The sequence below is a fragment of the Cyprinodon variegatus genome, unplaced genomic scaffold (genome assembly GCF_000732505.1).
Source record: "Cyprinodon variegatus isolate N-32 unplaced genomic scaffold, C_variegatus-1.0 Scaffold404, whole genome shotgun sequence".
In the NCBI taxonomy this organism is placed as follows: Eukaryota; Metazoa; Chordata; class Actinopteri; order Cyprinodontiformes; family Cyprinodontidae; genus Cyprinodon; species Cyprinodon variegatus.
In genome coordinates, this window is record NW_015150857.1 from 282,230 (window position 1) to 298,371 (window position 16,142).

Below are 16,142 nucleotides of genomic sequence, written 5' to 3' on the forward strand. Positions count from 1 at the left end.
GGAAAACCATGTTGGAGGGGAGTCTGGAGGGAGCATCTAAGTTTCGCGGAAAAAATGAAAGCGTGGCTGAATTTTGGGTCACATGATAACCCACCTAAAAACAGGTCACTCTCTTCTGTCTTTATTACCAAACAGAAAGACGGGAATCGTTTTCTCCCAGATGGCCTTCCAGTGACCCCCTAACACCCATAAGAGGCGATCATTTCCACCACCTGGTTATAAAAGCCAATCCTGTTTTACATTTACCCACATGGGGGCAGTGTTATCAAAGCTTACAACAACAAGAGGCAAAGGTACTAGCTCACAGAAGGAGAGGACACTGACAAAATAAAATAAAAAACAAAACAAAAAAAAAATGCTGAAGCATTTCTGTAAGCTTCTTCATGACCAAATCAAGTTCCAGTGCTAAAACTCAAACACACCCAGACATCACACTGTTGACTTCCCAAGCCCCGGACAAGAGGTCAAATATCTGATGAATACATCATTGCGCAACAGCCTCTTCAGAAGGTTCAATGTTTTACTTTTTTCCTCTTCCAGCTCTCCCTCGAAAACAAAGAGTGGCAGATTTACAAATAGCAAGTGGAATTTTCCACCTTTCCCTCCAAGGCATCCGGACACACACAAAGACAACACGTTGACTACCAGTGAGCGTCTGGGAGTGTGTGTGCGCCTCAAAATTAACATGCAAAAAAACCCCCCAAAAAAACTGCTGTAGTTGAGACTGTGCAACCTGTTGTGGAAAACAAGTCAACCCAACATCCATTTCTCAGACTGGTACAGGTATCAAAGGCAGCACCGTCTTGCTTCACAAGCAGCCACCAAATATTTTGTTGAGATTTCAAAAGACAAAAACCTGCAGATGATTGTTAAGGGAAAGAAAAAAAAATATTTTACAAACAAATCCCTGCATGATGCTTCCGCCACTCCCCAGCCCTTTCACAGCTGGAATGAGTTTTTTCAGCGTCATACAGAGTCTTGTTTTCTGACACCTCATGGCGTTTTGCATGCAGCCTCCAAAAGTTTTTGGTCATGTCGAACTGGTGCACCTTCTTCTCCTTCACTTTAATTATGGTCAGTTGGGATCAGTTTAGTTCGCTGATTGGGTAGCACAAATCTGGAACTATAATGTTCCCTTTAATGCATTTGAAACACCACAATATGAGCCTTGATAGAAATCCTGCAAATGACAGCAATACAAATCACTGATCATCTCCATATATGTAAACACAGCTAAAGATGTGATAAAAGATTGTTGTCACATTTAATAAGATGAAAAATACAGCGCTGCTTTACTACTACTGGGTCAGTATGAATATACTTTCCAAAAAGGTTGGTCTATAATGACTAGGGGTGTGGGAAATAATTGTTTTGGTGATATATCGCGATATTTGGCTGCCCAATATAATATCGATCTTTCACTTCTTAGTATCGATTTAAAAAAAAAAATGGTTACATAAAACATTGATGGGAAAATGGGCTACCTCTGCACCACCACTCTGGCAGAAAGCGCTGTGGAGCCCTTTAACTGTGCGTGCAGCACCAAATCTGTATCTGAGGCAGTCACAGTAGAAGAAAACCCCAAACAACATGGATAATAATACCTAATCAATATTTTCTGATGAAAATATACAGCACTTGCTGTTTTATCTCATCATTTGATTTTGATAGCTGGGGAAAATATGGCAATATATAGTGATACTGCAATATCGTGATAATATCGTATCGTGACCCAAGTATCGCGACATGTATCGAATCGCAACACTCATGCCAATACTCACCTCTAATTATGACATAAAGTAAAATAATAAATGTTATTATTAATGATCATGTCTGTATTGAGACTCTGGTTTTGTTTATCGTTTTCCATCATTTAGTTTTTTGGTGTCTTTTTGCCTGTCTTTTTTTTAAGTCAGGATGAATCTAATTGGCTTACTCTTCAGTGTCTACCAAAAAGTTACAACAGCAGATGTTTTTAACTGTGATATTGTTTTATAGATTTAAAAAAATATAACATGTATTTTTTCTTTTTGTGAAAAACTTATTGGCCTAGAAATTGCAGGGTTTCCCTTCATTTTGGCTCAAATGATATTTATATATAATGTAAATCTGTAAACTTTATAAACAATCCTCTTCTTATAGCAAAATAAACAAAATTGATATCCTTTTAAGACCTAAAATAAATCCACATAGTTGTAAAATGAAAAAAAAAAATTTGTTATTTTCAATAAAGTTTACTTTAAACTTTAAAAATCCCTGCAGAAAAAAAAGCAATTACGCAGCATGATGCTGCCACCCTTTATGAACAGGTCAGCTGAAATATGGTTAATGTGTCTCGTTACATTTCTGCCATAAAATACCACTTTTAGGTAGGTGTTCACCCACTTCATCTAATTTTTATGGATCCTTTCTATTAAAAAAAAAAAAAAAAAATGTGTTTTAACTGAAACTATGGTCCTGTTTAATGCCCTTAATCGCACTACTACAACTTAAAATAGACTGTTTACAAATACAAAAGGTAGGTGCAAATAACTGCTTTAAAGCTGAAAAACTCATTAAAAATACTTCCAACTTCCTATCCTGATTTTACAAAAAAAAGAAAAACAAGGTCAAAATAAACAAGCAATGACTGCTTTAAATTGTTTTAGGAAAAAAAAAGTAAAATCTATTAGCAGAGACCTCTTCTTGTGACCTATAAATAATGTTAATTACAGGAGATGGTGCCATTTCACATGATCATGCATTTAACAGAAATTAGAGATAGGCACTAAATAAACGGCGCCGAATGTGACTGCAATTAGAGATGCACCAATCTGGCTTTTCCAGCTGAAATCCCCTACTGCAATAAAAGGGTATTAAATGTATTCTATCAACACCAATTTCTGTTCTTCTCTCATGGTTAATATGACAAATCAGACATTATCAGATTCTTATAACTCTCTAAAAAAACCATAAAAAAGACAAAACTCAAGTTTGTTTTAATCATTAAATTAAATCTAACAAATGTTTTAAATTGGGTAATTTTAAGTACGACTTCCCTTGACCACTAACTTAGTTAGAAAACTCTGAAATACAGCCTTCACTGATCAGTGAACACACCATACTTTGTGTCACTAACTGAACCAGCACTTAGTGCAGTTGCAGTCATTGAGGGTAGAAGATGTAATACTGGCTTTCTTCTGTATCAGCAAAAACGTGAACAACTGAATTGTAGTTTCTAATGCCTGTCCAGACAACTGTGTTTCACTAAGGCCGCTGGAGAGAGCAAGGCTTTTAGCAGAGAACAGGAAGGCATAGAAGAAGGGCAGATGGGGAAGGGTTTATCCCTTTCAAGCTTTACGCTTCCATTAAAAATGTTGGCAGCCTTAAATAAATCTAAAAAAAAAAAAAATTCCAAAGGGAAAACCAAGAAAAGAGTAGTTTGTGTGATGCTATCAATGCTAACAGTTATAATTGCTAACAAATGATGCTTAAGACTGTTTGTAAAACTTAAGGTAATCAGGCATGTGTTAAATCCAATCTCCCCCATAAACGCTTGTGTGACAAATAGAAAGTTCTTGAGACATTAAAAATGGCCAAACCTGATACCAACAAGAGTTAAGTTTTACAAAAACTGAAAATCCATCACTGCACCTCTATGAGTAAAGCCTCTATTAACCCACAACGTTGTGTAATGGCCTACAAATTAGATTTACAACCATAATTTCAAATCAAAGTTAAGTGTGAGAGAATCCATTAATCTCCAATAATAACACAAGTGAAGCTTTCGGCTGTCTAATACTTAATTATCAAAGAACAGACTGATCAAAGATTAATGCTTTCTAACAAACAAAAAAAACCCTCTCAGACTATAAAGGTGGGAAAAGTCTTTACAGCTGTTGCCTTGATCTTGTTTAAATTGTGATAAAAAAAAACAACAACAACAAAAAAGGCTTTGTTGCTTGTGCAACAATTAACTTGTAAATATTTGTTGCCTTGTTCCAATTTCTCGCTTCCATTTCTTTGAAATACTTATAGTCAGACCACTGACGACTAAGTGTCACTAACAACAATATGAAAAAGCTCATTGCATCGACAAGCAGAGCTGCTTTCTGTAAAAATAAGTTCCCCTGAACACATCAGTCACAGATGCACACCCCAATCTCACCCTCCCACCAATGGTAAAAATAGCCTCTCTCGACCCCCCCCACCCATGTGTACAGTCATACTTTAACTATTCCCCACCACCACCAAGAAGGCACACAATAAGGACGTAAGGGGCCACATAGCTAGTGGTAACCATCTTTTCCATTTCGCTCTTCTTCCTCCACTCTAATTTCTTCCTCTATCCTCCTCCTATATTGTGTCACTCGACGTTTTAGCTCCCACTCTTCGCCGCTGCCTTATCGCGCCTCCTGCCAAATGCCACCTCTGTCCATCACACTGCTGCCTCACAGAGGACGTGAGAGCATGTGTTTTTGTTTGTGGGTGCTCGCACACGTTCAGAGCCAGGACAGGTCAGAGAGGAACGGAAACAGAGAGATGGATACGGGATGGCTGAAGCTTCGATGAAGTGAGAGCTGAGCCACAGATGAAGACACAGAGCAGGCTGCTTAATATTCTGATAGAAATGTTGTTGTTATCAAGAGTAAATAATCGCTCTTATTAATGCAGCAGGTACATAAACCTCTCAGAACTCCAAAACAGAGTAATATTTATAGTGTTAAACAACAGGCAGAACAAGCAAATTGCACTAGCTTAAACAAACATGTTTGTTGTGTGACATCTTCCCACACTCGCAGGCTTTAACGCCAGAAAGAAATACGGCAATATTAACACAGAAGGAAGGAAATCAAAGCTACTTTATGAGACATTTTTGGCTGCATTTATTTGTCATATCTAAACACAAACATGGGAACACTTTGAAGTCAGCCCAAAAATGAGGCTTTAACCTATAGCTCCTTACAAACGTTCATACTCCTTTAAATTTTCCACATTTTGTCCCAATGCAAAACTAAAAAAAAACAAATGTTTTCTATTGAGATAAGTGATTCACTAATAAATAGTTTTATGAAATGTTCTACAAAACAACTCAATCTAATTGGACGGAGAGCAGCTGTGATTACTGGTTCTCAAGTGTTATTGTAGATCCTTACGCTTATTCAGCCTTGGACAATGATTGGACCATTTGAATGCATAAATATGCTTCAATGCAAACTATTTATTTGAAGGTTTGGTAATTTTTTGTTTAGAGCCTTAACCTCAGTCTTAATTTCTAAGCCATAAAGATGTTTTTCATTTGGCATCAGATCAAGACACGTGGACAGTGTCTACCTCCAACTTTGAGCAGCTTCTGTGATCCCTGCATCCCCACAGCAAGATGCAGGAAAAGAGTTATTTTCCCTTCACCTGGTGGCTCATATCTGCATGTTTCCAAACATGCTTACACCAAAATAAAAACTAAAACAAACTGTATGGCTCACTCCTTAACAATGTTCCATAAAGATCAAGTTTACAAGTAAAAGTTTCACTGTTGACAGGTTCTCACACTTCAGAATCTCTGCGGCTCCTCCAGAGTTACTATAGGTAAATTAATTAATTCTGCAATTCATGATGCTCTTGCAGTTGCAACATACTATTTACATCGCAACTAAATAAAATAAATTCATATTGAAAATCTTGGGCTTTTCTTTAAACCCTATACTTAGTTTAATTTAAGATAATATTCAATCTCAAACCACTAAGAACTTCACAAAAGTGATACCCCTACTACGTAAGGGGGCAAATTATGGAAGTCACATCTATCAGATTTAAATCTTTAAAAAGAACATTTAACAGTTTTTGTGATCTATAGCCTACAATCGTTAAAAACTAGAATGTTTGAGGCTGTAAGGAAAACAATGTGGAAAACCTAAAAGGGCAGAGAAGCTTTAGCATGCTATTTACGACCTAAGAGCAAAGAAAATATGTTTGATATATTAACTTTAGTAGGGACTGCGAATTTTGAACTTTTAATAATCTTTCTCCAATGCGGTATCCCTTCAATTTTAAAATAGTTTCTTGTTGTCTTCCTTCGGGGGCATGGGGAACAAGGGATGAATGAGAGACACTGAAAATGTAAGAAAACAGGACAGGTGGACAGAGAAGAGGAGCCTTATTACCTGGAAGAAGCCTGGGGGCATGGGACCACCTGGCATGGCGTCGTTGGGGGGCATGTTGCCCATCACCGGGCTCGGTGCTGCCGCCGCGCTCTAAAAAACATAGAAATGGCAGTTAACCACCCGCTGCTCCAAAACGTTGAAGAACCTGCTATAAAACAGATTTACTTATATGACATCAATATTAAAGGCTTGTTATTCAATGGCATACGTATAGATTATATAGGATTTATAATACATAATGTTATCACTTCTGTTTGGTGCTGTCGCTTTTCTGAACAGTTGTTATTGCCAGGGCTGAAAGAGTTTGCTAAAAATTAAAACTGCGATTGTTTTTAGGCAATATTGCAGTCTTCCTTTGCGGCGACATCAAGATATAGATGTTTTATTTTGGGGTTTCGTTTTTTTTTTTGAAAGCTTGTTTGTCCAGAGTCAATTGTCAGAGAGTATCAGTTATAGGACTGTACTGCAACTTTTTGTGAAAAAATACTTACTTCTACTTGCATGTATGGATCTGCGTACTAGCTGCAAATTTCTGTACCTTTCTGTGCGGCAGCAAACCTGCCATAAGTACCTAAAGGGCTGCAGTGAGAAACTTTTTTTTTCTCTTTTTAAATGTTATGTGACCAAAATGGAATGCCTCTGCTATTTGAAAATTGCATTTTGTTAAATTGCAATTATATTGCAAATGCAATTAATTGCGTAACCCAGGTTATTGACCTAATAAATCAAAACAAATGATTCTGTATTACTGAGAATGAGGAATAAGGAACCTTCCAAACCACATCCATCCATGCATGGATGGATGGATGCATACAGGGATCTTTGATGATTGGATGAATGCACCATTTCATAAGATAACACACACAAAAAAATAGTTTTAAGAGACTAGTTCAATTCAAAATAGGACATCAAGTAAACAAACTGAAAATAAAAATGCTTATAAACATAAATGTATATAATTCAAAGTAATCCAGACCAGGAAAACACTTCAATCTAACTTAGTATTTTCGCAGACGTTGCAGAGCTGAGATAAAAGTACAAACAAACGAACAGCTCCTGCCAGCAAGTTAAACATGATATAACTGTGTTCTTAACAAGATGCATGTTCAGAGAGCTTACATAAGCAAGCTGGAAAAAAACAAAGATCAGTCCGGCACTCAGAAACATGAACAGGAAAATCACACAGACACACAAAGAGTTGCATCACAGCCTCATAAAGTGCAGCCCCTCAGTACAGAGCAGACGGTACTGTATGGCGGTACTGTATGAGTGGAAGACGACACAGTCGTCTAATGACTCGCATGTACAGACCCCCCCCCAATCTTCCTTTATCTGCTAGCAACATGCAGACCCCCCCCCTCCCCACATTATGCTAATTCTGCTTGTGAACATGAGCAGAGCACTCAGTCCCAGGGGAAGGAGCAGGGTCGCTGCCTTTTTACCTCTTCACCCCCCCTCCCCTCCATTGTACAGTTTTTACTGCACCCCCCACCCCAAAAGAACCTTCCTGGTGCCCCAAACGTTGTACTGTGCCTCCCCCTCACAACCTCTCCTCCTCCTCCGAAACCCCCCCCCCCAGTAGGGTGTCAGCAGCTTGCAGAAGCTGTTGCTATGGCGACAGGTCCTATCTGCACTCTGTCCCCCTGGCATCCCCCGCTCCAGGAGCGCAGAGAGAGAGAATAAGAAGATGCAGGAGAGAGTGAGAGTGAGATCCAGAGAGTGAGTTTGGAAATAGAGGAGTGAGAAAGAAAATGAGGCTGGGAGGAGAAACTAAAAGGTTCTTCTTTTTTTGGGGGGGGTGGGGAGAAAATTATTTAATTTTATTTTTTTTGTTTTATTTGTAGGTCTCCACTTATTGTCACTGTAACTAGTTGTTCTCCATATCCATTTTCATATTTAGCAACCTAAACCGAAAGCAAACTAAAAAGTGCGTGGAAGGAACGACTGCCGCCAGCGAAAATGGAGCGTAGATCTAGTATGCAGTCGGACTTTATTAAAACCAACTGGCCTGGGGAAATACAAAAGGATCCAGCAGAGTTTTTTTTTTTTTTTTTTTTTGTGGTAGAACATTCTCTAAACTGAAATTATTTTTGTTTCCATAGTCAAGACGTTGCTTGTTGGTCAAATCTTCCAAAAAGTATGCCATGACAAAGAAAGTTCAATCAACACTTTTGCAAAAAAAAAAAAAATTGAAAGCATAAGCAACCTAGCAAGGCACAGATATAAGGCGTCAATGCTAAACTGATATTTGATTCTTAAGTTGAATAACTTTATTTTTTTTATTTCATGCTGATGAAGAACCATGTAAAAAACATCCCATAAGGAGCTTTGATGTTTGATATAAAGCACAACCGGCAAGAATATATTCCTTTCATTTAAAAACAGCGAGAACTTCAACAAAACCCATGGGAGACATTTTCAAATGCCTGGAAATATTTACACTGTTTAAAACCATAAACTGTATTTTAATGACCTTACCCTACAGAGCAGCACGAATGCCTTGTCACAGCACTGAGTGGGCACATGTGAACAAAGGAGCTTTTTGATGAGAAGAATACAATATCTGCACTGAGGAAACAAGCTGCAACCGTTCATGGTAGCAAATCAGACACAGCTAACATGAAACCAACCGAACATGGCATCATGCTACAACTAAATGAATAGTTAAATGTGTGGACGCTTTACTAATATACAGCAGCTGTTTAGGGCCGAACACACACACCTGAGGCCTCCCTTAGCTTATGCTGCAACAAAATGGTTGCAGGAACACAACTAAGCTCCCCTAATCTCAGCGCTGAACAAAAAACTGTTGGGAGCAAGTCTGATCCACATTGTGATAAACTACAGGATGCTTTTCGAGAGCTCTATGAATGTTTTCATGGTATGATAAAACTAAACAATTTAAAACAGCAATGATATGTAATCTGATCATTATCAGTAGAGAATAATAAAGATGCTCTGATATTTAAAAATAGGGAATCAGTGTGAAATTAGCGAAAAATAATGTATCTAAAATCTCCAATATAAGCAGAGTGATAGAAATGCTCCGCTCCCGTTTAAAGTTGAAATAATCCCCTGGTTACTTAATAAATGGGTGACATGTTTTCATTCCTAATGTAGTTTATCATTGTGCTCTCTTTGAATAATATTAAATGAGCAAGCCTTTACTACTGTTCCACACTAAATATAAGAGTTAAAAGTACATATGATTCATGTTGACATCGTATAAGGTGAAAAACTGCAAGCTGACAACACCAAGAAAACAAAGGTGTTTAAAACTTTTTCATGCCAAGAGCCACAGTCATTTCTTTCCAGGAGTTTTTCCCAATCAGTTTATATTTATGTGTTAATATTTACAAGCTACATCACAGGCTGTCTCTAGATGTTCGCATTGGTGAACACTTGGCACTAGGACCTGTAGCTCGTCTACCACGTTTAGAATTGTTCCTAGTTGCACAATGTGGGTATTCAGTCTGCAAGGACGCCACGCGTTGGGACGCTGAGGCCAATTTGGCCCCCCGGCCCTCGCAGATGCGTCAAGCACAGACCAAGTTTCAGCCTCTCGACCTCTCACAATCAGGCTGGGCAAGGTTGGTGGTGGGCGGACCTCTTCTTAGAGGTTACTTATAACTTGGGTTAGGGTTTCCCCTGGTCCCTATTGCAAATAGGTAAAATAAAAACTAATCAATAATCATCAACTGACTGATAAGAAACTGAAACATTCTTCAGCCATACTCGTACAGTCCTAAATCATTTTTGAATTTGTTTGTTTTCCCATTACTTTACAAAATAAATTATCTGCAGGAAATGGCTAAACAAGTACCCCTTAAAAAATATCACCATCCAGCCTTCCTCCTCATTCTGATAATTTAGACACAGATATTAAAATGATAGTTGTGATATGATATATTGTGTAGCTGAAATACTTTATAATTTCTGACTGAAATGAGGTAAACACTCAGTTAGTGGAAATGATCTAAACCTTTATGGAGCCATGTGAATGAGTGAACGCCTCCATCTGATGAGTTTGTGAATTTACATTACAACCACAAGCGGACAAACAGGCAGACCGATGGACTTTTACACAAAGACGTGGAGGAAGTCTCAATATAAAACCGCTTTTCCTTCCTTTTATTTCTCCATATTTTTACAGACCAAGCACTTAAATAAAACCCCAAACTTTTCAGAGCTGTGTAGGAAACCTGGGACTTGTGAAGATAAACCGCCCTCTGCACCGCAGTGCAGCCCAAATATTTAGAATACAATGGAGGAATGAGAAAACATTTACTGGTATAGACCTTTTAAACGAGGCACTGCCTTGACTTTATTTGGCTCTCCAGCTGCTCTTCTTAACCTTTTATAGAACCGGTTAAGAACCGGCTCTGGTACCAGCGCTGCTTTAGCACCAGAACTCCTACTTCTGGTGGCAGAGAACTACAGCTCAGACATTAGTGGCGCTTAGTGTTGGCTCACTGTGAGGACCGTCATGTTGTGTTTGCTTTTCATCCTCTGTACAGATCCCAAAGGCTGATGAATAATCTATTAGAGAACAAAAGACTCAGGATCTGATTGGGTGGCACAGCGCAGTATGTAGATGGGTTATACAGAATAGCATTGATCCATACCTCTCCATTTCCCTCTTCCCCTCTCTCACCCGTAGGACCTACCGGACAGATCAATAGTGCTCAACACATTATTGACCTCCGCCTGATACCTTTCACAGGGATAAAGACGGAGACATAAACACTGGATGGCAAAAAGGGAGAGGCAGGAAGGGAAAGCGAGTGCATTCGTGTGTGTCTATACTTGTGTGTGCCTCTGCCTAGAGAGGTACTAATCTACATTCTGGTTCACACTGATATGTACCTCATCACTGTCTCCTTGACCTGCTGTCCTTAACGTACCCGCGTAGGGGTGGGGGGATGCTGAAGGAGCGAGGATGAGAGGTGGTCAGAAAAAAAAGCTGACTGTGGTGATCAGGCCGGTTCGCCCACCCCGGTAAAACGCCACGTGTCTCTCAAAAAGCAACAAGACACGACTTCAACTCTCACCGTCACGTCTGACAAACACAATCTCTGAAGGCCCAGCTGGTCCTTCCAAACTGGCACAACTCGCACGGTAAACACACACAAGCACGCTTCCACAATAGGCTGCTGCCAAGGTAGCAGTGCCGAACCAGACGGAAGGAGGAGTGTGCACAAATGCACGGCGGGGCTAATACACGATGCAGACACAACATCCACTTAGCCAGGGCTCCAGAGACAAGGCTGGGGGGGGCGCTGCTAGAAAATAGGTGAATCACATCTAGAAAACAGAACAAAAACAAAAGCTATAAATCAGGATAAAATCTTAAAACCACAACAGAGGGACCTTTTTGATGCACCAAATGATCAGCCTTTATTTCCTCAATTTTAGAACATTGGTGATCTTATTTACCTCTGCAAAGGTCTGAAAATCACCCACTGTTTAAACTTATATTTTAGAGCAGTTGTTTCCATTTTTAGTGTTTTACGTCTACTGATTAAAGTCTTTCAGTAATTGAAGGTTTTGTGATCTATAACAACTGACAGTGTTAAATATAAAAAAAAAAACTAAAAAACAACAACATCTGTATCGATCTAAACTGTAATCGGCATGTCAGGTTTTTAAAAGATCGGGAATCGGTTATTGGCTAAAAACATTCCAATTAGTGCACCCTTTGTTTTCAGGAAATGTCACAGCAAGTCAAATCCCTTAAAAACCATCACCAAAGCAGTCCACTGGTAGCCCTGCTGATATGATTCAAATATTTACACAAATCCAGGAACAGTAAAGCAGTTTCAGAACTAGCACCACAGTATTTTTCTCGGTTTCTAATAAACTCCTACTTTTATACCAAATATAATGGGAATCACATATTCTGGCTTCACTGTTATTCTGCATAATGTTTCCGAAAAGGGAAAATTAAGACATTTTTGGCCTTTTTTTCAACTTTTGGTTAGCAGTGGTCTTTGCCTTCAACATTTTCTAGTGATTTGACTGTCCTCCAATCACAGATGTTTCAGAAGTGGTTTTGGCTTTTTATTTTTGCTTCCTGGATCAACCGCAGGTGCAACTGTTGGTAGATTTTCTAAGTTTGCCCTCTCTTGGGAAGGTTGTATTTGCTCACGCTAAGGTTTGCTCGATTCCCCAAAGCCTTAAGAAACGCTCTGAAACATTTATGGAGGACAGTTTTAATTTGGAATTTCTTTAGATTGGGTCATGGTGGAATGCTTTGAGGTTTTTTAACCTACTTCATGCTCTCAGACAGGCTCTATATCAAGCAATGACTTGGTTGTACCAGAAAATATGGCTTTTTTTTTTTTTCTCCGTGTTTTCTACATAGACAACATTTAGTTAAGAAAAAATCACTTTAAAACCATTTTATGTTTAACAACAAGTTTAACAAGTTAATTATACGTCTGTTTTTTCAGGCAGTACTATAAATCTTGGTTCCCATTAGTATCTAAAAAGAGATAAATGTTTTTTTTTTTTATTCCTTTTCCTTTTTAATAATTAGCAGCAAGGTACAGAGTTCACCTGCTCTTGCTAAGTAGGTGAAAAAAGGCTTAAGACTGAAAACGCAACACTAGAGTCATGACTGCTATATATAGCTGCCTGGTCTGTAAGGTATCTTATTACTGTATATAGGTGAGTCATTACTGTCCTCCTCCTGTGAGCAAGGCAGGCACTCAAATAGTGTTTAGCATGCAGCTGCACATATTCCAAACACAAGACTAACAACATTTCTGCTGGAAACCCAGAACAAAGTAAAATTTCATCTATTGCTCATCATTAATACAACCTCAGATTGATTTGTATATTTTGTTATAAAATCCAGATTTTTTTCCTAAATCATTACAACTAAAACGAGGGGCACAACTTAAAGCTATGAGCTGATCCTGTTTTAGTAGGACTGTAATGATTTAGCTAACAAGACTATAGAGGATATGAGGGTCACAAGAGACAAAACACTCGTTATATTTTGGGAACAACTAAGGTCTTTAAATTCACAAACTCTCTTTCAACAAATCTATAATAGAAAGAGATATTAATCAGCCAGAGTTTGAAATATCAGTATTTCTTTTTAAATTGGTTCTGGTTGTGGTTCCATAAGTCAAATACCTTTTCCCTTTTCAATTACGGCAATCTAAGAATTTGCGCTATTTTTGGTGCACAAACATTTCACTAACTAGCATGTGCTCTCATTTAAGTTAAGAGCTGATAAAGGATAGGGGCATATGTTCTGATTCCTTCATTGCAGATACTGGTGCAGCCAATGCTTTTTAAATGTAAGTTTGAAAGTTTTTAAAGTGGAACTAAGCTTAATGCACTTGGTACTAGAGTTGTGTAATAAAATGAAAAAAATGGCTATTGAGTATTCATATTTTTCATATTTAAATGAGATTGGATCAGATCAGATAAAAAATAATCAATTCTAAATCTTGAGAATCTTATTTGAATTCATTTTTAAATTTTGAATCAATACTCTGCCCTACCTGATACAAGGAGGTAGACATGTATTAAGTTATGCTGTTTGAATCATTAGGAGGCAGTCCATAGAGGGCAGCACTAATATGTTTGAGGATACATTTTGCAGAAAGTTTACATAAGTTTTTAAAGCAACATTAAGACAGCACCCTTAAACTATCTGAACTCCAAATAGTTTGGGATTTAGATACTCACAGGAAAAAAGTATAGGGAATCAGAATCAGTCAAAATGGGAACCAGCAGTTCTGAGCTTCCAGTAAACCAGAAGAGGCAGGAAAAGCTGGACTGATGCTGATCTAATGTTTCAGTTCATGTCGTCCATTCATCCAGATTTATCAAATGAATTAACAAGTCTGCAATCGAATACGATGCAATGAAAAAAAAGCCATTAACCAGTTATTTCCATCTATATGAACTCACAAAAAGTAACCAGATATTGTCTATTTTTTACTAAGCTCTAACAGGCATTAGCCATCTAAATCAAAACCACATGCTTTTAATTATATTAAAAAATAAATCATAAAATTATCTGTTTGGCGTCTTCTAATGCAAAGCAAAGGTGCATCTTTAAAAAGAAGATTTGGGAGACATTTTCACTTTGCTTCAATGTAATTTGGCCATTATTCATTTAATCAATGTGATTTAAAGTATACTTACATTGCCTACCATGACATCTCATTACAACGATATTCATTTATATTTAACACTCATGTAAATACTCAAATATCATCACACCAATCAACATTTAAGGGAATAAAAGCTGCTGATAACACAGATTAAAGACCAAGCATCTTCATGTTCGTTACTCTGGTGTCCTCTCATTAGAGCTACAGGGCATAGTGGGTAAACCACCAGATTAGGCGATCAATCTTCTCAGGAACACAGGTAGCTGTTGTGGTGATGAGGGTCGGTGGGAAGGATAGGAAAGTACAAAGTGATAAGCTATGAGAGAAGTAGAGGCAGATTGGTGTGCTAAGGAAAGGGTAAGAGTTATGATTTGGTAGAAGAAGAAGTGCAAAACGAGTTGTGAAGTAGTTGAAATTATGCAAAATTTAGGGAAAAAAGGAAGCAGAGAGGAAGAGCGGGAAAAAACAAAGGGGGTGATGATGTAAATAAAGAAAAATGACATGAAAGGCTTTAGTTTTAATCTGGGTCCAAAAATAAAATGGAAAGAAAAGATTGTGGCTGTCTTCTGTTTGCATCAGACTGAATGGATATCTGGCCTTGACGGGCAGCATTACGTCTTTCAGCTGACAAACACAGCTTTATGTTCAGGTTCGAGGCGGCATTTGGAGACAGTGTGGGTTGTATAAGGCACATTCCTAAAGCACAAAGAACAGCAGTGTGTGCTTCAAGGCTCACTGATGAACCACCTGTCTCAAACCGAGGTGCCTCCACACCGGTAGGAAACAGACTCCTCCTTAATCCAGAGGGCAACTGGTCTCCTTGCAAAGCCGTTTCTTCTGCACCGGGCTTTCGGCTAATGAGGGAAAACAAAATTAAGCAACATGATGGAATGAACTATGGTTTATAAAGGTTTAACAGGGATTAAAATATCAGGTTTATGTGGATAGGATCAATAATTTGATGCAACTTGCCCTCAGACGACACATAAAGAAATTAGGGTCCTGGGTGTTTGGTCGTCTTCGGAGCTGCTCGTTTACTAACTTCTTTGAGCAAAGATCAGAGATCCAATCAGAAGTGGTTACTTAAAAGTCACCGGTGGCACATTCTGATGCCAAGGTGAACAAAGGTCTGTTCTCTTGTGATCGGATCACTTAGGATGCTTGTTAACGTCAGGTGTGGTACAAAGCTTATAAGCTTTAAGGAGATCATCCCAAGGGACTAAGTGAGTGTTGAGTGGGAATCTCATCAACAAATAACCAGCCCGGACCAAAGCTGGAGAAGCCAACTGCGTTTTATCAGTAATGTCAGAATTGATCAGAATTTAGGGTTAAACAGTAAAAGTGAGTCCTTTGCTAATTTAATCATCTCTGCCTGGCATTAAAGATAACTCCTTAGAGAGCTGAAGAATCTCAACCGGAGAATTCAAAACTTTACAATATTGAGTCTTTATCCCACAGAAGGATTGCCGGACCAATTACTCCCATGTCTAGTTTGATCTCTTTCCTGATTGATGCTTTTAATGTAGCCAATGATCCAAATATCGTTGCACAGGGAAGCAGCCATGTCTCTCTTCTTGGACAAAGCCACTGATTTTGTGTACAATTTTTTTCTCCTCCTCATAGAAATCTCTCCTTGATCCACTGCTTCAGTTATTAACACACATTCGAAAAAAAGCTTTGCTTGCTCTTCTTTGTTATAGATAGTAATCATGGCGAAGGGTCTTAAATGTAACTCATCCCGGGTAACAACATAGCCTGCCTCAGAGACAAATTTTTGAAAAATGCCACTAATGTGGTGGGAGGCCATGAGACCATGAGAGGGGAAGCCGTGTGTTTATGTGTTAAGTGGAGGTGTGGTCAAGACGAG

At 38.5% G+C, this 16,142-nt stretch overlaps 1 protein-coding gene across 3 annotated transcripts in view; it reads right to left on the reverse strand.

The window, feature by feature from the left end:
* Window positions 1-16,142, reverse strand: part of LOC107093035 (single-stranded DNA-binding protein 3-like) — a 45,838-nt gene that overhangs the window by 8,463 nt on the left and 21,233 nt on the right. For all 3 annotated transcript variants that reach the window (XM_015387838.1, XM_015387839.1, XM_015387837.1), the window contains exon 5: window positions 6,141-6,230. In XM_015387838.1, coding sequence (XP_015243324.1) covers window positions 6,141-6,230 — 90 coding nt within the window. The remainder of the gene's footprint in view (window positions 1-6,140; window positions 6,231-16,142) is intronic.